The following is a 26,181-nucleotide window of genomic DNA, read 5'->3' as shown; positions in this document are numbered from 1 at the left end:
TTAAAAGCAAGAGATTAATAAGGAAAAAAACGTCAATTAATAGAAAAAAAAAACTACGCCAGCAAATAAAAAGTTGGCCATCATTCAAAAAGAGTAATGCGTGTAATCCAAATTTGGATATATAAAACGTCAATCAATCAGAACCCCCCATGTGGGTTTGAAATATCATCAATCTATGGGTTTGAAATATTTCAATCTCTTCTACAATCTTTGAAAAGGCAAAAGTACCAAATAAAATTAATACATTCATTGACTAATCCGATCGTGAAATTATGGGGAGCTTTTACCAATCTTGGTCTCAAAATATGGACAATCGATGTCATTAATGTGAATTTTCTTGGAGCAATGACATTGAGTCCACCCTTTAGTCTAACATACAAACAGTCTCGTAATAGTCCATCGATCAAAGGCTTGAAAATTTAAACATAACAACTGGTAAATACGAAAGTATATAAGCCTTGATTGTTATAAAGACTTAAGGTATCGTAGGGTCCAAAAAGGACCGAAAACCATGAAACAAAAATTAGTTCTTCAAATAGAAAGGGGGGTATGGATGATGATCAACAGTTCAACACCCTTGGCAATTTAGGAAGATTAAAACAGAAAGCAAATCCGTAAAGCAGGCTTCAATTCACATTGGGAATTCTAAACGCGTATTGGCGATCAAAATGACACAAATCAACTCATCGAAGCTACTGCTACTAGGTTACTAGCTGTTATCACTACGTACGTACAATTCAAACGGCTGTGCAACTAGCTTGAAGAGTCTACTTAAGAAAGACTTAAAAGAGTAGATCAGGACAATATATATATTTCAAGTCCTTGTTTTGGAGCTCATGTAGGATAGGACTTGGCTGAAGAAATAAGAAAAGAAACAAAGAAATAGCTTTTTATGCATGAAATGAACATTTAAGAAAGGTTAAAATTTAGGAAAACTGAAAAAGAAAGCAAACCGCTGAAGCAGCCTTCCTTCAGATTAAGCTAATATTGAAAAAAAAAAAACGCGTATTCGTGATTAAGGAGGAATCCCAGAGGGCATAGGCTATAGAGTGGAAAAAGAAGAGTACTGAAAGCAGCACGTACATGCCTTTTCGGGACATTTGAAGGTTGGACAAACTAGCTATGAGACGAATGAGTATATATGCATGGTGATCGATCGACAATGACAGGAAACGATTACTTAGTGGATTTCCATAGTGACAGGAAACGATTAGATAGTGCATGGTGACGCAATCTAGATGTTGACGAAGCAACTAGCATGCACAAATCGTTTAGAGAGAAACAGTTCATAATTATGTAATCCAATTTATAAAGAAACAGATATATCCTTGAAATGAATTCAACATCTGAATGACTGAACCTAACTAGCTAGCAGTACTATATATATAGACTTAAGAACAATAAGTCAAGAACCCATACACCATAACCCCAACTCTCTAACTATCTGTTTTCTCCGTAGATAACCAATGGATCAGAAAATGTTTCTCATTGTTACCCTATTTTTCTTGCCATTGTTTGCTGAAGCCACACCACGCATGCCCCCAACAAAACCGAGTTCCATTAATACCACCACCACCTTATCATCAAACTCATCTTTTAATTTTAGGTACAAAAGCTTGAACCTTAACGATCTTCCTACAGAAATCGATTGGGTAAAAGAAAGACTAGTTACCCCAGTAAAGGACCAACTAGGGTGTGGTAAGCAACAAATAATTTTTCTTGTGTGGTCATCTTAATTTGTTGTTTAAATCATTTGTCTTCTTTTAACTTTAAGAAGAAATCGGCATCCTTTATTATTTGCTAGACACTAAATTGTTGTATATCACATATATTACAAAAAGATAGGTACGTATAATTGCAACATGGCTTAATTGAAACACTCGATCTCCATTTTGCTTTTAGCTTTTTTGGTGGTCATTGGCATGAGGGATGCTTCTCCTTTCATTTATTTAGTAGGGGGTTCTATTCGCTGCTTCACTATAATCAAATCAAATCAAGTTTATGTTGTTCTCTTGTCTAAAGTTCATGAATTTTCAGCTAGCATTGTGAATTATATTGCAAATGATGAACTTTATATACGATAATGGAGTTGCAAGTCTCCAGTCCGCGCATATAACTGTTTTTAATTAAGTTTGTCCCTTGTATCATTTTCTGTGTACGTGTAGGTAGTTGCTGGGCGTTTGCAGCTGTAGCTGCTGTCGAAGGAATTGCCCAAAGAGCGACTGGCGAATTGAGAGTATTGTCGGAGCAACAACTATTGGACTGCAGTAGAGACTTTGGTACCAATGGCTGCAGGGGAAGTGGTCACAGATTGAAGGCCTTTAATTACATTAAAGAACATGGAGTCGCTTATAGTGACAAGTATCCATACAAAGGTACGGACACGCAAGCATGTGACAACACCACCGTCAGTTATCCAGCAGCCACAATAACTGGCTATGAACGGGTCCCTAATAATGAAATGGATCTGATAAGAGCTGTGGCCAATCAACCAGTCACTGCCTCAGTTTTCACATGTGACGAATTTAATTATTACACAGGTGGTTATATATTTGAGGACCGAGAGGGGAAATGTAATTTTGATATAGATAAGGCGAACCATGCCATTACTATAGTTGGGTACGGGACTGAAAACGGTGTAGATTATTGGAAAATAAAAAATTCATGGGGTGAGGATTGGGGTGACAAGGGTTATATGAAAATGCGAAGGAATGTTGCGACTAAGCCGGAAGGTATTTGCGGAATTGCTAGTGCTCCTATATACCCAACCGATGATATTGCTCCGTCCCGGTCAAACCCCGAAGGTCCAAGTAAGATAGTTGGGGGTCCAGGTCAAACCCCGGAAGGATAGACGTACTTACAATTAAGTCATCATCTCATCTCATGTCCTTCTATGGAAAGAAAACTAAGAAATAAAAAGTGATTACTGAACTTAGCTATAACTTGATGATTTTGATCCGGTTTTTCATGTAATAATCAAAGCCTATATGATTACTTTTGGTTCTTTGAATTCTGCAAAACTTCTCTATTCAGTTTAATTATTCTAATCTTCGTTTTGTGAATTTCCTACTCCCATTCATGCATTGAGATGTTATGCTTTTGAGAAATGGGAACCAAACCTGAATGGATTCTTTTAGGCAACCTTCTGGATTTTATACGGCAACTGTCTCTCTCTCTTTATTTATTTTTTTATTTTTTGGATATCTTATAGGTAGCCTTCAAATGTTATCAAGAATGTAATGAAAAAAAAACTAAAGGTTATTTTAATTTTAATTAATCTGTTGTGTTTATAGAATTTATTGGCTTGATAGGAACGTACAAGAAGTTCTTTTGCTTGAAATAATCACTAAAGACGGCAACAATATCCTCAAAGAAATGGTAACCTTTCCCCCTCTAAACCCTAGCTCTCTTTTTGCTACAATGGCCTTTTTGAATCATTTACTGAAGGTCTGTTTGAGTCTAGTTGTATCGAGTGTGTCAAATTAGGGTTTCACAATGCGAGTTGGTTTAGTGGTCGAAATTAGAAAAAGCGGTTTAGGAACTTCAAAGTGTACCGTTAATTAATGACTTGATTATATCACATGTGAGAACTCATCTGCGGATTAGTGTGGTCTACAAGTAGTTTTCTATCAAATATGCATATCCATTATGTACATCTATATGATTTTTCTTGTTCTTACTGTTGCTTTCCTCCATTGTGATCGCTGTAGCAAATTCTAAGATGGCTTACACAAAAGGGCATACAATACATGCATCAAAATGAAGAGAAATAATTTTCTTCTGAAATAGTAATATAGAATTAATAATTTAGAGCCAAACCATATATTTTGGATCTCTAGGCTTTGATGCCATCGAATATTTCCTTCATTGTTTTTGGACCGCCATCTCAATTCGCCTTCATTTTCCCAAGTAAAAGCAGCTGTCCGAACCATGAGAAAATATCATGTTTGCTAATTTGCTAACAGCTAGAGTCGCTATGGAGTATGGATGAAGAGCGACGTAAAATCAATACTGGGTTTCCCAAATTCTTAACTCTTCTCAATTTTTTCGTGATAAATCAAACCAGTAAGGCAGTAAATATGGCAGAGAAGTTCAACACCATCTCGCTCCTTATGATAAACAGCCACCAATAAGAGCTCCCGATCAGATTGAACCAAGCAGATGTACGTGTATAGGGCGATACGGCAGTCTCAGGATGGAGGTGGAACTGTTCATCATAACCCACTTTTTAAGTGCTACATTGAAGCTGCCCAATAAAACCGATGAATCCATACATTGAACAGCACAATAAAAAACTTCCATCCACAAAAACTACGTCCTTATTCCACTTCTCATTATTGGGATTGAAAAGTGGAAGTTTATAGATATTCCATATTCTATCTTTTTGGTTACATGTGGTTAGGCCTGGGATCGGTTCTGAAAACGTTAGTTTTAGCCGGAACTGTAACCAAACCGTTTAGCTTATTCCGGTTCGATTACAATGTTATTTTTAGTAGGAACCGCTCTCGTACCGAACCATTCTGTTCGGTTTGGTTTTGACCTGTTTTCGGTTCCTTTACATAACCACAAATTGAAAGTGTTTTACAGTTTCCCAGCTACACAAGAGTGACAAGACTGCAGCACAGCACATATAAACTGATTCAACTGATGAACTTCAATGTTCCATCTCCAGAAATAGTGAAATACATAGCATTAATCCACAAATATTACAGTCTTGCACATAAACATCTTTCAATGAAACAAAGATAACAGTCCAACAATGAACTGATGCAATACAATCACTACATTGCACAAAGCATTAATCCACAAATGTTGCAATCTTACACATAAACATCTTTCAATGAAAAAGGAACCAAACTGAAATCAATAAACCAGTTTACTCCACATTCCAACTTCCAAATTGCATCCTTCTGTGATCCATAGAGAGAGCTGCTTTAAAACTGAATTCCTGCATTAATAGTATAATTGGACATGAGACCAAAACATGGAACCAAAACATAAGCATAACAGTCCCAACACATGGACCAAAACATATGCAAAACACTCCCAAAACTTGGAACCAAAACAAAAGCAAAACAGTTCTAAAACCTGGAACCAAAATAGAAGCAGAAACACAATGCAAGTGGCAATAATCAAAACAAAAGAGAATCAAAAACCACATTGAATGAAAGTGGCAAACTGCATCAATAATGAACTGAGTACACAAATGAGTCAAAAGCTGCATAATGCCATAATCAAACTAGAAACTGTATCAATACATAAACAGGACAAAATTGATACCAACTTAAATGAACAAAATAACATATTGCATCATTGCAATATCAAACTAAAATGAACAAAATTGATAATTTGATACTAACAAGTCAAGTGGCTCTAATGATATGAACAAAATTGATACTAACAAATTGAACAAAATAGCCGAAACTGAACAACAAAATGAACAAAGCATAAAGTCATAAACTGAAATGACATAAATTGATTTGTATCACTCTTTTAGACATTAATACATAACACAATGAACAAAGCATAAACTGATATCATCAGCATAAACTGCATGCATTCTATACTTACTGAATTGAACAAAGTCACAAATTGATTGATACATACTGAAATCAAAACAGAAACAAAGTTGCTCACCTTAGGCAGTCAGTTTGATGGTTCTTGAAGTTTTGTTGGTTGACTTAGCTGCATCAGAAGTTGTGGATGTCCTGCTGACCTTACTAGCCTTTGAAGTTATATATCTGTTTGGCTCCAGAATTGTTGCAGCTGGTCAACAGTCTCTTTTCTTGCGCGGGCGTGCCAGTACCGTTCGGGTGCGGTCGTCGGGGGTGTCCCTTGACCTGACTTCTTTCAAGCGATTGTGGACGAGGAAAGCACCAACCTCGTCGTGGGATTCTTTGTGCCTCGTGGCGAGGACTTTTGCTGAGCTTCTTGAAAATCACCAAATCGATACTCGATGTTGTAGATCGAGCAGAGCGAGAACCACTGGGAAATGAGGAGAACTTGCTAAAGCGTGACTTTAGCTTGGCTGGGTTGCTAGGGCATTACCCTTGCTTGGCTGATTCTGTAACCGTTGTGGTCGCGGCACTACCGTCGGCTCCCGAGGAGACTAGGACCGAAGTACGTTGACAGAGGGTTTGGTGGTACTGAAAGTCGGCTTCTGAGAAGACTAGGACTAGGAGTGTGATCACCGGTAAGAGAAAGAGAAGGAGAGGAGTTGCTCTTAGAGAGGTTTGCTCTAGAGAGAACTTAGATCATCTTAGAGATGTTGTTGTGTTGTGAATGTGTGTGTTAGAATGAGAGGAGAAGGTGTTTATATAGGGAAGAAAAAGAAGAGTGAAATGATGAGTGGAAGAAAAATAATGAAAGTGGATCTAAGTTCACTTGTAAAATATGGAAAAGATAGAGAAATGATGAAATGAAAGCAAAGCATGAAGGTGCAGCAACATGGAAGTGATGATGATCTATTAAAGAGATTGTAGAAGAAAAATATATCCAAGGAAAAAAAGAAAAGCATCTAGCTTTCTTCATGTGGGTAGGAAACATGAACATGTGAATATTGAGCTGTTTTTAGGTCAGTTTCTGCCCCTTTATTCCTTCAATTATTTCTCCAACAAGACTTCATTATATGCCTTCGACTTCTTCATATGAAATGTTCCACTATGAGTGTAGATCATCCTGAAAAATTTTCAGATTTTTATTCCATGCGGTTGGGCCGAAAATTCTGCTGGACCTCTTACAGGTCCAGTTTTCCAGTTTTGCTTCTGTAGAAAATTGGGCTGATTTTTTGAAGGCTTTTCACTTAAATTTAACTCTGGCACTCTTCATAAGAAATGATCCTTGGGATGTCTAGTATTAATCTGGAAAGTTTCAGCTCATTTCGATTTCATTTGGTTAGTCTGCCGCGCCCCTCCTTCCTTGTTTAGCTCGGTTTCTCCTAGCCGAAGTAGGAAAATGTGCTAAAGTTGACTTTTCATGCTTCCATGCTTCCATAGTAGGCTTTATTTAGCCTCCAAATATATATTTCGAGCTTGTCGACAATATATAGCTTGAGTCACTGACATTGGCTCAATTTCTCCAACACGTGCCTTGTCAGACCAAAATATTCATTTTGGGTCCAAACAATATCGATGATGCATTTGCCTCCTTCTCCTTCCTTTCCCTTTCTTCTTTATCTTGTTCTGCATAACAAATATTGGAAACAATTGGATTAGATCAGAAAGTTAGAAACTGCATCGAAAGTGACAGAAAAATAAAAACACAAGCAACTCAAGTTATCACACCTTGTTCCACTTCTTCAAACTATTCCATTTCCTCCAGAGTGGGAACATAAGCCAAGCCGGTAATGCAATCTGATTTCAGCCAGTTTTGAAGGCAAATTAATGCCTCAACTGATCTAGGAGTCAAAGAACTCCTATGAGGATCTATAATCCTCTTTCCGGTGCTAAATGTAGATTCACTTGCCACTGTCGACACTTGGATAGCAAGAACATCTTTGGCAATAGTTTGGAGGTTAGGATATTTAGGACCATTCAGCTTCCACCATGTCAAAATCTTGAACTCAGTGCCTTTGGTAGGCTTCTCTATAGGGTCTAGAATGTACCTATCTACCTCATGTTCACCACCACTACATCACCATCTTCAAGCTCTCTATCCCAGTCCTCAAGCATATCTACCATCTTGCTGGTAACTCTAGTTGAAGTGTATCTGCTACTGCCAGTAGTTTGAGTCACCTTAGATGATCTAGTTCTTTGTGAACTCTGTGAGGGCAGCGCAGCTGCATACAGATCAGTCAAGGAGACCACTAATTCTTTCAATTCAACACTCTTCTTCTTAATCACTAAATCCTCCATGTTCAATATCTTCTTGCACATATTTTCAAAATATCGAATCTTACACCTAGGATCCAAAACCAAGGCAATCAGCAATAGTTGGTTGATGTCCTCAAGCTTTCCAAAATATTTTTGGTACTTGACCCTCATCTTCTGCGCCATCTGAAATAGGATCTTTTGTGTAATATCATGGCTGTCCACTGGTTGAAAAAACAGATCTTTAATCTCAGCATGGATTGAAACAATATCATGGAAAGCTTTTGGCGAGGTAGGGTGATTTGTGGCACTAACACTCAATTTTACATTGTAAAATATCTTTAAGAATTTGACCAACACAACTGCCTTTGCCCAATCTGCTGCATTAGGTCGTCCAACCCTCTTCCTAGATGCCCTGCTCCTAATTGTAGATAAATCAACACTAAAATCATCAAGCTCTTCACCATCTTCCTCAACAGCCTCTTCATCTTCATCAAAATAAGACTTGTACTTGATGTCCTCATCATCTTTCAGCCTATCAAATGCCTTTCTAACCTCTAAAGCTGTTTCCAACATAATATATGTAGGTGGAATTCCACCTTGTTGGAACATCCAACACACAAATCTTCTTGCAATCATCCGCCACTTTTTCAATACAAGACCTAAATGCATCTAACCTTGATGAGCTTGATCTAACATATCGAACTGCATTCCTTATACTAGACACATATTTATCCATTAAATGTAGGGCAGAGCTCACAGTGAGATTGACTATATGTGCTAAATAGCGAACATGCAGATATTTCCCAACAAAAATAGCACTCTTTTCCCAATCAATAATTTTGTTCCTAATGTAATCTATGGCATGCTTATTTGCATAAGCATTATCCACAGAAATAGTTAAGACTCTATCAATAGACCAAGCCCTCAAATATGACTCCAAAAATTTTCTGATTGTAACTCCTTGATGATTTGAAATTACACAAAAATTGAGAACTCTCTTGTGCAATTTCCACCCATTATCTATGAAATGGGCAGTTAAGACCATATAGTTGATGTTTTGAAGGGATGTCCAAGTATCGGTTGTCAAGCACACACAATGACAACTTAATTCTTTTCTAAGCTCTTCCTTCTTCAACTGATACATTTTCAAAAAAAAAAAATTCACTATAACCTTCCTACAAGGAATTTTCCATTTCGGAATAGCCACCTTACAGAAATACTTAAACCCTTATCTTTCTATAGAACTAAAGGACATTTCATCCATCACTATCATAACCGTAGCAGCTTGAATGCAAGCTTCTTGAGTCCAGTGCCTAGTTACCATACTTTCATCCAAGTCATCAGCACCAAGCTGAGTTTGACTCACTGCTAATTCTTTTCTACCTGGATATTCCTTGCATATTACCTTTATGTGTTTAATCAAAGATCGAACTAGTTCCATTACTAGTCGAATTACATGTGAGGTGAGTAGGAAAATACTTACATTGTGCTCTTGTGGTGCGGCCAACTTCCTGCTCAATTCCATCCACACTCTCCATACACTATAGGAGAAAATGAATCAGACGACGGGCTAAAGCCTGTTGTCTGATTAAAAATGAGGCTGTTGTCTAGTAGCCTGTCGTCTGATTGAATTCAATCAGACGACAGGCTTTTTATGTTGTCTGCTTACTCATTCATACAACGTCTATATGTAAATATGTGTTGTCTGAATTTATGCAATTTTTATTCATTTGGTTAAACTGTTGTAGAGTATAGAATCACACAACAGCTTGCTACTTCGGTGTTGAGTAAATTTATTTTGGGACGACAATGCTTTGATGGGTATGTTGTCTGTGATTACCTCAGACTATACTCCCTATTTCTTTTTGTTGTCTGAATTGCATTTATGATAACAATTTGCGGGATGTATATGTTGTCTGAAATGCAATTAAGATAACAGGTGATAGATGCATGTGTTGTTTTGAATGAACCTCAAACTACACTTGGTATGTCTTTATGTTGTCTGAATTGCATTTATGATAACAATTTGCGGGATGTATATGTTGTCTGAAATGCAATTAAGATAACAGGTGATAGATGCATGTGTTGTTTTGAATGAACCTCATACTACACTTGGTATGCCTTTATGTTGTCTGAATTGCATTTATGATAACAACTTGCTGGATATATATGTTGTCTGAAATGCATTTAAGATAACAGGTGATAGATGCATGTGTTGTTTTGCATGAACCTCAGACTACACTTGGTATGCCTTTATGTTGTCTGAATTGCATTTATGATAACAATTTGCTGGATGTATATGTTGTCTGAAATGCATTTAAGATAACAATGTGTTTGATGCATATGTTGTATGAATGAAGCTTAGACTACTCTTACTATTTGCTTCTATTGTTTTAAATGAATCTTAGTCAACAAATTATTGAATTGCACACAATATATGTTGTATGACTTCCTTTTGGACAATACACAAACTGTCATTGTCATATATATTACTTCCATCAGTGAACAAAGTATACCCCATATACATATATAAAATTTTCAAATAAAAGTATATACTCAATCCAACCTAGATGTCATCTTTCTATATGAAAACTACTACCAAATTGGCACTACGCCTTATGAAGTCATATCTTGAACTTATGAAGCTTATCCTTGAATCGTGGGGTGGGATTATGTATTGTTTCCATTGCTGTGCAATCTTGGTAGCCCATGTGAAGTCTGCTTTGGTTCGTAAATCGATAGGAGAGCTCATGTATTAGAGAAGGAATACTACATAAACTGTAAAGGCAAATTAGAAACAAGTGAGAGCTGTGACAAACTTAGCAGAAAGAAGTATCGATCCCTTGTTAACTGATATAACCAAATTCATACAAAGAGCAACTCCAGACAAGAAAAGAAAGTATAAAGAATGAGAGCATACTTGTCCATCTTGCATCCCTTTCTCAATATCAACAGTGATAAAATATCCTTCCCTCTCATTACCTCTGACATTGTTTGCACACCTGAATAGCATAACAAAATATTTATTTGGGCTGACAGTCACTGGTGGACATGAAACCAAGAGGATATGCAAATCCCACCATACTCCCTTGTTGGATTAAACCCTTCAAATCTGCTGAAAACACAGTTAAGATCAAAACCTGTTCAATGAATGATTACCAGCATAGTCTCACTTGGTCAGCCAAGTATCCTAAAAAATCTGGCATAAGCCCTTTAATATGTGCAGCTGAATCTGAATTCAGATTTTCGAGAGAGGAGTTGAGGGGATGCCTACCATGCAAATGCAACATCTTATCGGAGCTAGAAGAACTAGGCTATTCACCCGTTGATTTAAGTGGTGAAGTGTGTTCAACTTCCACCATCACCCTGCAAATTACGAAAAAAGAAACTATTCTAAGCAGCTCCTTTAATTTTAGTTTGACTGCAGATATATGTGGACATAATAAACTGCTATTATATGTATATATAAAACTGATACTCAATTTGTACTAATTGCCATATGCATCCATAACCAATAAACAATACAATTATAAGCTACGAAATTAAATGCTTTACCTCAATTCTCTGAGAAACTTGTGATTGAAGAACTCCTGAAACAACAGTCGCTAAACTGCATTGAAAGTTTGGTGTACTGTTAGCTATTTAAAGATATAGTATCTCTTTATCTTCCTGAGTATTAGAGTCTACTGTGAAATCAAGTTTAGTTTTCACTATAGGGAGGAATATGCTAAACGGAAAATAAAAGTTCAAGAGATGCAATTGCTATTGGTTTCACAGCCAGACTTTTGGCTGATCAACTTAGAATAGATAAAAAGGAAAAAAAAAAGGGTGGAAAGAACAGGCTATTTGAGATAAAATATGGAAACGACTTTTACAACCACTTAACGTTATCCAGCAAAGATATGAGTAGATTCATGTCATACCATCAGCATGAGTAAGACGGGTAATTCCTCCAATTGCTTCTTTTGCTTTGCGCGGAACAGCTAGGGAGTTAAAATGGTACTGTCTTGTAGCACTAACACCCAATGATCCTGGAATTGCATATAAAACAAAGAGGTATAAGAACATAGATTTTTTAATGTGCAATTGAAATTGCAATTGACTCCTTTTTCAGGTACCATGGCCAAGGAATGATCATATTACCCATGTTCCACAAATTAAATGTATATTTGCATCTTTGGTTAAATGAACATTACTTCCTCTGCAGGGTGAACTGGTGATTTAGTTTCCAAGAGCTTTGAACTCTTCAAGCGGCCTTGAGGATTTGTAATTTCTGTCCAAGTCATTGAAATGACTGGGGAGCTAGAGAAAGATGCACCTTTTATGAAGAACAATATAGATAAGGAACTTGTGTCCAGCATTGCAACCTGAGATGGAAACATCAAATTTAGAACCTTCTGATTGGTAAAAGCATAAGTTATGGCCAATGTACAAACTATTAAAAACAATGAACAAATGATACTTACATGACCGCATTCAAATCCCACTGCAAGTTTACCTCCATGCTTCACAAACTGAAGTGCTTGAACTCAGGAATTAATAAGCCCGAAAACAGCTCTGCATTGAGGTCCTTTTCCTTGAGACAAACTGAGGTCTAATAATCAAGTTATACCACTTTAAATTTAATAAAATAGAGGCTCTAGAAAAAACTATTTCAAGATCAGCATAGTATGATCTGGTCATAGAAAGTCAAGGACATTAACAAATACCTTCACATTTGGTTTCAGTTACAAAGAGGAATTTTACCCCATCTGAACACCCTTTGAGGTTATAAATACGGACCTATACATGTTGGTAGAAAGACAATCAGCATAGTAAAACTTAGAAGTGAAATTTAGTAGTCAATAGTGAAAGATATCTGACCAAACCAGATTCACTGCCAACAGCCAAGTTTAAAGAGAAGATGCAGAAATCCATTCTTGATACCGGAGAACTTAAACCAGCCACTTTTATACCTTGCACCTGCCAATTAGATGGAGATCATTTGGTATCAAATATGTCTACGTCATAGTAAAGACAAGTTTTATGTTCTTTCCTTTCCTTTTTATACAAGAATAGTACAGCAAATCAATCTCCAAACCACACAAGCTTTTCAAGTTCTGAGATGCTTTAGTATCAGCACATCAATTTCCAAACCACAAGAAGATGACATGCTCACATGCCAAATTAGTAAAGAACAAGGTTTCTTGAGCTTGAACCCAGGTAACATAAATCAATATGCTTGAACTAGAAAAATGCAGAGCATAGTAGAAACTATTTACAAGTAGAGAATCAAGATGTCATCATGTCCAGCATAAAACAGCACTTTGCCATGGGTACTAAAATTTGAAGCTTGGAAAATATAACCAACCTACATAAAAATCACCCTAAACCCTCCATCTCTTCGTCTTTGTAGTCCAAACCTCCGATGAACCCTGTTAGAAACCAAAACCATAATTAAAATCCTAGTAACCATCAATCAGCTTTAAGCCCTAATAAATCGAACCAATCAACCCCAGATTTCCTTAAATTAATTCTAGGGTTCCTGAAACCCAGAAGAAAAAAAAAGAATGGATTGTTCTCGAGCCCAATTAGAAAGTAAAGAATCCATAAAAACCATTCTATAAACCTAAAAGAAATGCCAATATTATAAAACCCAATCATATCGGAGATTCGGAGAACCTAATCAAGACCCGATGAAATTAAAAACAAAGAAGTTCTCTAAATCTGAAAGAGAAGCAGAACTTACAGGGAGGGGAGAGAGAGAGAGATGAGCTGAAAAAGTGAAGAGTCGCGACCAACGGAGAGAGAACCGTGGTGACCGGAGAGACTGACGGTGCTTGGAGACAGCTATACTTCGCCGGACTTGCTCCTGAGCTTACCGACAGCTTTCGAAAATCTTTAATGATACTGAGAGGGAGGATGAGAGCAAGGGTGAGCTTGAGAGGATGAAAGGGATTGAGGGTGGAATGAGGGATTGAGGTTCATGAGTGAGAGCGTGCGAGGGTGAGAGTGATTAAGGGTGAGAGAGAATTGTTTTTTCAAGATCTAGGGTTGAAAATAGCTAAGGGAAAGGGCGTTTTAAAACAAAACGAGAGGGAAAGGCCGGGTCAAAGGGAGGGAATACTTTACATTAGGGTTTTCAGGATTTTCAACCCAAATTAATTGATTTTTTTTTTTTTTTTTTTTGGGTTTTTCAGACAACATATGTCATTGTATATGTTGTCCCAAATTTTGTAAATTTCAATTTTGAGCCTGTGTTGGCTGAGGGGCAGAGAAACGACTAGTTTAACACGTATCAGACGACATATAAATTCAATATGTTGTCTGTTATGTGTCGATGCATCCACTTTCTCCTATAGTGATAAGTGGGTGCTCCACCTTTATGAAATGTGCCCAAATCCAACTTCTCTCCTTAGATTTCTTCAGTTTCTGAACTTTCTCTGCCCTCTTTCTCTTTGCAGCACCTTTCTTTGTGGTGCTAAGATGATGCGACTGAACTCCTTCAATCTCTTCTCCTTGCTGTGTTGCAGGTACAATCTCATTTCGAGGACTCCAAGTACTTGAATTCAAAGAAAGTGAATTCGAACTCATTTGCAGTCGAAGTGTTGAACGATTTGGGAGGAATTGGGAATTTGGGATTATGATTTGCCAGTTTGGGATACAAATTGGGATTTTGGATTTTGAAGCACATATGGTGTTATGAATATAGACGGATTTTGGGTTTGGAACTTTGAATCAGGGAACTGAGGGAAGTGGACTGTGTTCGACTGCGGGTCTGAGGTCGAGTGTTTAAGGTTTTGAGAGTTGAGAGAGTTAAGAGTTTTAGGTTTAGCCGTTTAGGTCGAGGTTGTCGAGTGTTTAAGTCGTGATGTCGTGTTGACTTGTAAAGAAACGGGCCTGAGGTCATGAGGTCTGCATATATGTGGGCTTTAGTGAATGAATATATGGGCTACTAGACCTACAGACATGCATATACCGTTTCCAACGGTTCTGGAGAGTATGGAAGAGGCATAACCGGAACCGAACCGGTTTCTAAAACAGTTCGGTGCTACCATTTAGTCATGTTTTCAGAAGTTGAAACCGAACCGAACCTCTGGTTCCACCGGTTCTCGAGTTCAAAATCCCAGGCCTACATGTGGTTATAGTAAATTCATCCCACTCCTCATAACCAAATTCAAAGTCATAACCATTGCATTGGAAATTTTCCACAAGACAAAGATTACACAATTAAGAGAAGTTAGAGTGGTCAGGCAGTTTGCTACATCGACTTTCCTTTGTCCATAGTACACACCAACCTAATCGAGGCAGTTTCACTTGCACAGTCTCATATAAAAAAGGATTATGAACAAAGAACTTGGATCCCTTTGTATCATTATCTTATTTTAACAAAAGAAACCAACCAGAGTATAAACAACAAAAGCTTGGATACTTGATCGAGGTTGGCTTTTCGCATGTGTTCTTCAACCACCATTCTAATGGGGTTAATTTTTTTGGACCCCAAATCAAAGAATTGTGCTGTACAAACGGTACCATAGGAGTAAAGAGAAGCTTCAACCCGCATTACAGGAAGTATTTCGCGTTGCCGAAGCTCACCGCGGTCAGAAAAAGCTCGCTGCTAGTTTTTGCATACCACAAGAGGTAAGAAAATCAGGATAATGAGACATCAGACATTCAGCCACTAATCGTGACAGCTCAATTGGAAAATCAGACCAATAACAACGGTTTGAACAAATTGGAATGGTACTCGATCGAGGACGATTTCTTCTTCGGGCTCGTCTAGGGTACCTTGATGTATGTCATACCCTTATTTTTTTATTTTTAATAAATTAATGTAGTGGAAACCTATTGAACTGGCTAATAGGTTACCTGCTTAAATGTTGACATGTGTCATTTTAAAAATAAAATTTACCATATTAACAACACATTCTTTCTTGAAGTGTAATATTGTTCAGAAACATGTAACAAATATTGTCAAAATAATAAATTACACATAGTAGAACTAAAATTACGACTTATGACGACACTTATTATGGGTATTGTAATTGAGTGGTCAAAGATGTAAATATCATAGTTGGACAACTTTTATCAAAAGGAGAACCTCCTTACAATACTGAGTACTTACATATCTTTTGGTCTAATATTTGTTTTACCATATATCACAACACAAATGTTGTTGGAATTGTAAAATGTTGATAATCTTGTAAATGATGTAGTTTTTGAAGTAATTACTGCAAATCGAATAAAAGTTAACACTTTTACATCAATTGTTGTGGCATGGGTTGTGGTAAAATGTGTAGTCATTATAGTAATCATTTCATTAATGATAAAAACATAATGATTTACCACTCTAACAACAAATTTGTTGTCACACTTGTTAAATTGTTCATAAACTAGTACATTAGTTTAGGTTGAATAATTACTATTAATAGAACAAAAATTACCGGTTTTACATTAGTTGTCGTGGGTTGTGGTAAAGTGCATGGTCATCAAAGTAATCATTTCATTAATGATAAAAACATAAAGATTTACCAATCTGACAACAAATTGTTCTTGCCCAGGTTATCTTCTAAATCTGGGTTCAGTGATGGGAAGAGATTTTCGCATGTGGTTGAGCTAGACGTTGGTGGTGGTCCAAGAGGTTGTGCGAATGGCGTGGTGATTCTCTGCATCGGAGGAGCCTCAGAGTATAGCTGTGGTAGCGGTGCTATTACCTTGGTGGCATTTGGGTTAGGCCCAAGTTGTCTAGGGCAAACTATTGGCTCGTGATTAGGGCTCTTGGATTTGGGCTCATGATTGTTGCTTTGAGCCAAACCAACAAGAAGAAGGGAGAGCTAACTTTTAGCTAGCCTAGTGAAGATGGGAACTCTAATCCTAAGGGGAAGGAGATGGTGCTTGCCTAGGGTTTGGTCTTGGTCTAGTCTAGCCTAGTTGAAGATTTTTTATGAGTCTTCTTAGAAGTGTTGCCCAACGTGCGTACCACAATTGCGTGCTTGATGTAGGTTAAGCAACTACCTAGGTATATATATATTTTCCTTTGAAGTCGAAGTTCTTTTATTAGTTTTAGACTCTTGTGCTTTAATGTTTTTTGGAGTAATTTGTGTATCAATGTAGGTGTAAGCCTGTGTTTTGTGTTGGTGTATGTACTATTCCAACCTTGAGATTGTGTCATTTATCCAATGAACTGTCTAACCCCTAAAAATGTGTGTGTGTGTGTCCGAGATATAGATTACTTTTTTGTTTACAGACTTTATTTATGAGCTCTAGGTTTTGCATAAAACCTATTTCACAAAGGAAAAGGTATGTTGGCCACTTGGCCCGACTTGGAATTCTCCAGCTTTCCGGAAAAAGAAAAATAAATATAAATAACAGAAACAACAAGAAGAAGAAAAACGCATTAAACTTTGAGCTTGGATTTTAATCATTTGTTTCTTCTCGAGGTTTCAATCCCAAATCTAAATCAATCAACCTCTTCGGTCCATCACAAAATTCACAGAAAATTCGCGGCAATCTGTGATGGGGCATAGCGTTGGTGTGGTGCAGTCGGCGCACTACAGGAAAATAGGTCATTTACGGCGCACAAAAAACGCCGTAAATGATATTTTACGCCGCGCGAAGAGACGCTCTTATAGACAGCGTCGTAAAATTGAACTCAAACTTTCACTTTTACGGCGTGCAATTTGTACTCAAAAGCACGCCGTAAATGTGCTCATAAGCACGCCGTAGATTTTCTATGCACGCCGTAAATGTGCTCAGAAGCACGCCTTAAATTTTCATTTACGACGCGCATTGCACGCCGTAAATGTCTTTTGCAAAATTTAAAAAAAAAAATCAATTTATTTTCAGTTGTTCCAAGATCACCCCAACATTGCAGCTATTAGCCATATCATGTTCAGGCACTTATTGAAACAAAATAGAAGTACAACATACCCAATGTAAAAGAAACTCTTCATCAAAATTATCTCAATCAACCACAATAATCATATTACAACAAGTGTAATAATGATATACTAAACCTCATTACATCATTTAATCCTTTGACTAATAAAATCGATAAGTTAGCGAATGATATCTATCACAATATTCCACATTCCACATGGTATCACAATATATCACATTCCATTGAAATAGTAGATGATTGCCAGGAACAAGTATATGATTGCCATTGAAATAGTTTCATGGTTATTGGCCAAAGCATCAAGTTCTGTAGAGAAAGAAATGAGAAATAATGTCAATTTTGGAGCTGAACATGCATCAAGATCCTTCAAGAAGTTATTAATGTCAATTTTGCAAGCCAATCATGGAACAAAACGAAAAATGTCTAGCAACAGAGAAGACACACAAATAGCCAATCATGGACCAAATCCAATACTCATACGTACCAGTCATGTAAGATATCCCCATATGACATTCTCATTTCAGAATATATATTGATAATAATAAATGCATATATACCTCTGTGTTTCTTAGAGAGGCAAGTGCAAGACAAGCTCGAGAGAAAAAAATCTCCTGCTTGCAGATAAACATTCAGCAAAGGCTCAAGCATCATGCCATATAACTTGCAGAATTCCTATTTGAATTGGTCAACCAGGTTTCCCTTTGTTTTGGTTCAAATAAAACCTGGATAGCGTAACCAACCAATGAGAAATCAATCACATATCTGCAAGTTATGATGGGATATCTCCAAAATGTATAATGTGAAAGCGAATCATGCCTTGCAATCTCATAATGAAGAAACTAAAGTTCACATAGGCAAAAGTGTTAGGATCTTGTGCCTACCATTTAGTAGAATTCTTGTGTCATATCAACAGGAGAATATGACTTCATGTAATAGTAGAATTCTTCTCTACGCGGATCACCCCATTCCTGCAGAAACAGAATTTATCAGTGGATAGGTGAATATAAAAGCCTGCAACTCATAAAGACACTAGCAGCAAGCCCAGAGACTGCAGCTGATGAGAGCTGATTGAAATTAAGAAGAGTACCTCCCACTCTGAAGTTGTGAGAGGGATTGTTGGGTCAAGCACTGTAGTCAACACATCAACAAAAGGCACTCCAGCAACAGCAGCGTTGAACAAATCAGGTCTCATATTAAGAACAGCACCAATGAGCAATCCACCAGCACTCCTTCCATCTATACTTAATTTTTCTTTTGAACAATATTTCTTTTCAATCAAATATTCAGCATAGGCAATAAAATCTGTAAAAGTATTTTTCTTCTTCAGTAACTTCCCATTCTCATACCATTTCCTACCCATTTCACCACCACCACGAATATGAGCTATAGTAAATAAAACCCCGATCCAACAAAATTCTCCATGGTTTACCCTGAATAAATTCAACAACTTGTTAGTTGTTACAAGTTACACTAGAATGCTGTTAGTTTGATGCCACAAGAGTATGCCCAGACTTCTGAGCTGCCCACACTGTGCCTTTAATTAGGATTTTTAACTTTTACTATAAAGAAATAATAATTCTAAGGATTTCCGCAAACATATACAAGACAAACACCAAGTGGACCAGTGACAAACTTCAAGATAGATAAGAATTCCTAAATTATGATCAGAATTACAGATCACATGCCAGAGACAAAAATTCTGCACGACCATAGCAAGAAAACTTTTAAGCTTTTCAAGGAGACACCTGGGGTTCAAAAGCATACAATTTTCTCTTCACATCAGTACTATAATGCAGGGAGTGACTTCAAGGGCAAAGATGGTTCTGATTAGCTTTAAGATCTTCAGATGCCATTTCTTAATTGCCCACTTAGAAGTCCTCATTTTGTATTTATGAAGATCTTGCATTTTGTATTTAGGATATATGCTTTTCAATATAACCAGACTAAAAATACAATGATTGCAGTTGAAGAAAGCTAAAGAAAGAAAAAAGAACTGTGCATATTTTAATCTATGAATTCTTTTGTTACCTCGTAAGAACCATAGCCATAGAGTAGCAATGGATCAGATCCATCAAGCTTTATAATGTCCTTCCTGTAAACAATTGATATTGGAATCTGAGTACCATCTGGAGCACTAGCCCATTTCCTTTCAGTAACATACTTTGATTCTTCAAAACCTCCCAAAACCTGAGAATACAATAGACAAAATACTGAATAATACAATGGTACTGGACTATGATATAGAAATTCAAGTCTAATTAACAATAAGAAAGGGGCAACAATAGACCAGATGTCAATTATCTTAGAGTTAGGACAGTGCTGTACAGCCCAGTCATTTCCCTAACACTTGTCTTTCCAACTCTCTCTGTCTCTCACATGGGATGAATCCCATTGTCTAATGGATCTTATCACAGTGACAATATTGGGATACAAAGAAATAAGAAAAGTAGTTTAAGCATCTACCAATAACTTCATCAATTTTCCAAAACGAAATGATAACAGCATTGAATTGGAAGTATAAAAATAAGACTTTATAATAATACGACATTGTAATTAACACTTCCAGCAGCCAGGATTTAATTTCTACTTTCCCATCAAATCACATTATCAAACCAATAATGTAAACAAGGCACAAAATTCCCTCAGTATCAATTTAAGCAACATTTCCATTCCCTCCATGCATGTTAGTAGGAAGCTGAAAAGTAACAAACAAGCTCAGTCAGCAAGACTTGAGGTATAGAACGTGGTATTTGAATCAAACTGCATGTTTAATTATGGAAATCTACATTCTTGGTGTAGATCCCTGCGTCCTGAAGCCATTGCAGATGTAGATCCCTGCGTCCTGAAGCATCTCCAACATTGATTCCCTGAGAAATCACCGCACACAAATCTCATCGCTCCATTATAACTCCGATTTAGTCACTTTTGAAGCAATTTTAGCTTAAAATTTACTTCTAATCATAAAATTGTGAGAAACCAAACTCAATTCCGGCGAGGTCCACAAAAACTAAGAAAATCCATCAGGAATTTGAAAATTGATTGAAATCAATTACCAGTGCGAAATGATCGAAACGTAAAATCGAAGTATGTAACGGAAATTGAACGGAACCGAAGGTTCATGAAGCTTACACTTATCGATCGCTTCGAAGAGGTCGTCTTCATCATCAATGTCTTCGAGTTCAACGAGCTGTAGCTGGCTTTGTTCTTCGGCTCTGAGGACCATCGCAGTAACGGCGTCGGATTTCTAGATATCGCTGGGCCTCCGGCGAATCTTCCTGCACCGCCGGCATCGGACTCCCGAAATCGAATTTGAAAAGGAGATTTTGAGATAATGAGCCTCTGAGAGGAGGAGGAGGAGGAGGAGGAGGAGGGAGGGAGAGAGAGAGAGAGAGAGAGAGAGAGAGAGGATGATACGAGTTTGACCTAGAATTCTATTTTAAAAAGGGAGGAGAGAGTTTAATTTTTGGCCGGGTGCTCTTTGAAGTTCCAACAACCACGGCATACAACAGGGAATGCAGTTAAAGAACACAAAATTTCAAATTTAATGGCGCGCATATATTTAACGCCGTAAAATTGTGTCAAAAAATTATCATTTATGGCGTGTATTTATATGCACGTCGTAAATGATACTCATTTACGGTGTACATTTAATGCACGCCGTAAATCTCGCGTCGTGAGTAATCAGTTTTTCTGTAGTGGCGGCGTCGGTGATAGCTTACAATCTCAGACAGTCGTCAAGTTGGTGGCACGACATCAATGCCTCGCTGCTCTGGCAAGACCGAATCATCCACGGCCTCGCCATTCTCTACGTCCTCGTCGCTTTCGTTGCCCTAGTTCAATTGGTTGGGACACAGGTGCGAGTGCCGGAGTACGGCTGGACCACCCAGAAGGTCTTCCAATTTCTCAATTTTATTGTCAATGCAGTTCGATCAGCAGTGTTTATTTTCCGCCGGCAAGTACAGAAGCTGCATCCAGAGATTCTCCAACATGTGTTGCTTGATATGCCAAGTCTGGCTTTCTTCACAACTTACGCGCTTCTGGTTCTGTTCTGGGCTGAAATCTACTATAAGGCGCGTGCTGTTTTTACAGATGGACTAAGGCCGAGCTTCTTTACAATCAACGCTGCTGTTTATCTAGTTCAGATATCTATGTGGTTGATATTATGGTGGAACCCTATCCCAGTCGTGGTCTTGTTATCTAAACTGTTCTTCGCAGGGGTCTCCTTATTTGCAGCCCTTGGATTTCTTGTGTATGGTGGAAGACTGTTTCTGATGTTGCAGAGATTTCCTGTGGAATCGAAAGCAAGACGTAAGAAGCTGCATGAGGTTGGCTACGTGACAACCATATGTTTTACGTGTTTCCTTGTGAGATGCGTAATGATGGGCTTATGTGCATTCGACAAGGCGGCAGACCTTGATGTTTTGAATCACCCAGTTCTAAACTTGATCTATTACCTGTTGGTGGAGATATCGCCTTCTTCTTTGGTTCTTTTCATTCTGAGGAAGTTGCCTCCAAAGATTGGGATCACACAATATCAACCTATTCGCGCTCTGAAGGTATGATGAAAACAACCAAGGGTCAGGCAGTAAGGACTACATGGACTTTGAGATCTACTTTTGAGGACAATGTAATCATCAAGCTACGACGCAAAGATGACCATTCTGAACTGTTGTATTGGGAAGTTTTTGTTCTCAGCAGGGGTGGTAGATATGTCAAAAAGAATTGACCTAGCCATTTTAAGGAGTGTCTCGTATATGTTAGTAACTTAGCATCATGGTGTTTTTATTTTGTTTGTCGTCAAATCATATGATTGGTGCTTTGTTGTTTGAAGTTTGAACAGCGTCTTTAAGGAGTGTATGTATATATATATGTCTCGAGTTTTTTTATTGGAACCTCCAAATTTACTCACTTGACCTCTATGCTTTTTACACCTCCTGTCAAATTTTTAAATACTAAATTTACTCATTAAACCTCACTAAAGTTCCTCAAATAACCTCACACATATAATTTACAAACAAACTAAGATCTTTATAATAAAAAAAACTTAGTCATTTCAATGATTTAATTACTCTATAAATCTTAATTACATCTCCATTCCTTAATCAGACAACATAAATCTCTTATCAAATAAAAAAAAAATCAAACACAAGGTATTGAGTTTTAAAAATTAATAAAAATAAAATAACATGAACTATTATGTGATTTTTTTATTTACTTTTTCTTTTTTAGCTGTGCAAAAAAAAAACAGATTAATCATTTTTACTTAATGTTTCTCTATTTTTTGTACCTCATGATTAATTATTTAAATATTTTTTAATTTATTTTTATTTGCTAGCTCTATTTTTTTTCTTCTTTTTGCAAATATAATGGATAGATTTAGATTTAGGTCATAATACAATTTATTTTGTTCTCCCTTACCAATATGCGTTCAATATGCAGATCATACATTTTTATCTTAATCATAGTTTTATTTCTTATTAAATATATATGAATGCTTTAATGAGTATGTAGTGAAATTGGTGTTTGGCTCCAGTTTTGTTGCAGCTGGTCAACAGTCTCTTTTCTGCTTGGGCGTGCCAGCATCGTTCGGGTGCGGTCGTCGGGGGTGTCCTTTGACCTGACTTCTTTTGAGCGATTGTAGATGAGGAGAGCACCAACCTCGTCGTAGGATTCTTTGTGCCTCGTGGTGAGGACTTTGATGTAGTTTCTTCTTGTTCACACAATCGATACTCAATATTGTAGATTGAGCAGAGCGAAATCACCGGGAAGTGTTGAGATCTTGCTAAAGCGTGACTTTAGCTTGGCTGGGTTGCTAGGGCGTTACCCTTGCTTAGCTGGTTCTGTAACCGTTGTGGTCGCGGCACTACCGTCGGCTCCCGAGGAGACTAGGACCGAAGTACGTTGACAGAGGGTTTGGTGGCACTAATAGTCGGCTCCTGAGGAGACTAGGACTTAGAGTGTGATCACCGATAAGAGAAAGAGAAGGAGAGGAGTTGCTCTTAGAAAGGTTGCTCTAGAGAACTTAGATCATCTTAGAGATGTTTGTTGTTGAATGAATTGGTGTCTTCTTGGTCGCGGCACTACCGTCGGCTCCCGAGGAGACTAGGACCGAAGTACGTTGACAGAGGGTTTGGTGGCACTGAAAGTCGGCTCCTAAGGAGACTAGGACTTGGAGTGTGATCACCGGTAAGAGAAAGAGAAGGAGAGGAGTTGCTCTTAGAGAGGTTGCTCTAGAGAGAACTTAGATCATCTTAGAGATGTTTTGATGTGAATGAATTCGTCTCTTTCTTTGTTCTCTTAGCCTCTATATATAGGCTTCCAAGCAACACTATTTGGCCTTTAAACAAATCATGATGGGTTAGGTTTGAGCACTTAAAACACTAATGGAATGTTAGGTTTAAGCACTTAAAACACTAATGGAATGTTAGGTTTAAGCACTTAAACACTAATGGATTTGTTAGGTGAGAGCACTTTCTGCTCCTTTTTTGCTGCAGCTATATCTCCACCAAGAACTCAAAATGGGCCTTTGACTTCTTCATATCAAATGATCCAAAATGAGTGTAGATTATTGTGACAAATTTTCAGAGCTTTATTCCATGTGGTTGGGCCGGAAATGCTGCTGGACCTCTTACAGGTCCAGTTTTCCAGTTTTGCTTCTGCAGAAAATTGGACTGATTGTTTGAAGGCCTTCCACTCAAAAATAGCTCTGGCACTCTTCATAAGAAATGATCCTTAGGATGTCTAGAATGAATCTGGAAAGTTTCAGCTCATTTCGATTTCATTTGGTTAGTCTGCCGCCCCTCCTTCCTTGTCTAGCTCGGTTTCTCCTAGCCGAAGTAGGAAAATATGCTAAAGTTGACTTTTCATACTTCCATAGTAGGCTTTATTTAGCCTCTAAATATATATTTCGAGCTTGTCGACAATATATAACTTGAGCCACTGATATTGGCTCAATTTCTCCAAGACGTGCCTTGTCAGGCCAAAATGTTTATTTTGGGTCCAAACAATTGGAAAATGAAAATAGATAGGGAAAATAATAAAGAATGCAATATAATATTATTGAATTGGAAAGTCTAGAGAAAATAAATATAACTATTTTTCTAGTATAATTATTGTCCTTAATAGTCATTTTATAGTAGGTTATTATGTCATTTAATAATTCCTAATAGAGTGAGGTCAAGTGAGCAGATTTGGAGGTCCCAATAGAAACTCTCATATGTCTCGAATAGGAGTAATCGGTAACATCTCTATTAATTTTAGTTCAAAAAAACATATGTATTAATTGGTGTAAAGAAAAAAAAGAAAGGAAAAGGCTAGGGAAGTCATGTTTACAATGTGGAGTCTAAATTGTATTTCTGTGCAAACTGTGTTTGTAAACGGTTAAACGCAATGGAAGTCATGTACGTATTGGAGTCATCTCTTTTATCTCCATAAACATGCCATAAATAAAGCCGACTAATCAAAGCCCAAAAATGCTTAAATAACAATTTAAGCACCGATGAATGAATTTTAGGGATTTTGTCCATTTACCCCATTTCTAAGGATTTTTTTCCCACTTACCCCATTAAGTTTTTTTAATTCTCTCTTACCCAATACACTCTAAGGGAGTCTTCCCTAATACCCTTTTTTTTGTTTTTAATTTTTTTTTAATACCATTTTACCCTCACCCCCTTGTTACTTAGAGAGAGAGAGAGAAAAAATAGAAGAGAGAGAAACCATGGGAGACTTCGCCGGAGCCCGTCACCGGCCGTCGGAATCCGGTCACCGGTCGCCGGATTCCGGCCAACGTTCGCCGGATTCCGGCCAACGTTCGCCGGAATCCGGTCGCCGGATTTCGGTCTCCTACTGCCCACCCACCGGAATTTGCTGAAAATCTCACCGGAAAGTTTTTTTGCCCCCAATAGACATCTATTGCCCCCTAGTAGATGGGCAATAAACCTCTATTGCCCCCCAATAGACGTCTATTACCCTCCAATAGACGACTATCAGCCATGTATTGCCCCCCAATAGACGACTATCAACCATGTATTGCCCCCCAATAGAAGCCTATTGCCCCCCAATAGGACTTTCAGTTGCCAGAATGGGAACTAATCTCCCTAAATTTAGACAAATAAAACTTTGATTACAGAAAAAAAACAAGGAGATTACATCAATTCAAAACGTCTATTGCCCCCCAATAGCCGTCTATTGCCCCCCAATAGACGACTATCAGCCATGTATTGCCCCCCAATAGAAGTCTATTGCCCCCCATAGGACTTTTAGTCGCCAGAATAAGAACTAATCTTCCTAGATTTTGACAAATAAAACTTTAATTAGAGAAAAAAATGAGAATATTACATCAATTCAAAACATCTATTGCCCCCCAATAGACGTCTATTGCCCCCAATAGACGTCTATTACCCTCCAATAGACCCTTAACACACTCCTAAGAGCACGGAAGATAACCTGTGAAAACAATATTGGAAACAGTAAAACCTCCACTAGGTTCTCGAC

General features: G+C 37.6%; 2 protein-coding genes and 1 non-coding gene across 4 annotated transcripts; 2 read left to right on the top strand and 1 right to left on the bottom strand.

Moving 5' to 3' along the window:
• The first annotated feature begins 1,460 nt into the window (after window positions 1-1,460).
• On the top strand, window positions 1,461-2,943 carry LOC112203639 (zingipain-2). Its single transcript, XM_024344571.2, has 2 exons — window positions 1,461-1,698; window positions 2,166-2,943. The coding sequence occupies exons 1-2, from the start codon at window positions 1,467-1,469 to the stop codon at window positions 2,849-2,851; spliced, it is 918 nt and encodes a 305-aa protein (XP_024200339.1). The 5' UTR covers window positions 1,461-1,466; the 3' UTR covers window positions 2,852-2,943.
• A 14,829-nt stretch (window positions 2,944-17,772) lies between these two features.
• Window positions 17,773-21,160, bottom strand: LOC112167223. Of its 2 annotated transcripts, XR_005800544.1 has the most exons (7): window positions 20,818-21,160; window positions 20,475-20,555; window positions 19,717-20,383; window positions 18,776-19,118; window positions 18,570-18,656; window positions 18,246-18,410; window positions 17,774-17,994 (listed from the first exon to the last, which is right to left on the bottom strand). It is a non-coding gene; the product is annotated as an uncharacterized LOC112167223 (transcript). The 2 variants fall into 2 exon arrangements; XR_002923655.2 differs by having other exon boundaries at window positions 17,773-17,994; window positions 19,717-20,555.
• Window positions 21,161-21,232: 72 nt separating this feature from the next.
• LOC112203638 (tobamovirus multiplication protein 3) lies at window positions 21,233-22,250 on the top strand. Its single transcript, XM_024344570.1, has 2 exons — window positions 21,233-21,255; window positions 21,374-22,250. The coding sequence occupies exons 1-2, from the start codon at window positions 21,233-21,235 to the stop codon at window positions 22,248-22,250; spliced, it is 900 nt and encodes a 299-aa protein (XP_024200338.1).
• Window positions 22,251-26,181: the final 3,931 nt, after the last annotated feature.

This window comes from Rosa chinensis, chromosome 5, assembly GCF_002994745.2.
Source record: "Rosa chinensis cultivar Old Blush chromosome 5, RchiOBHm-V2, whole genome shotgun sequence".
Taxonomy (NCBI): domain Eukaryota; kingdom Viridiplantae; phylum Streptophyta; class Magnoliopsida; order Rosales; family Rosaceae; genus Rosa; species Rosa chinensis.
This window is presented reverse-complemented; position numbering and strand designations above follow the sequence as displayed.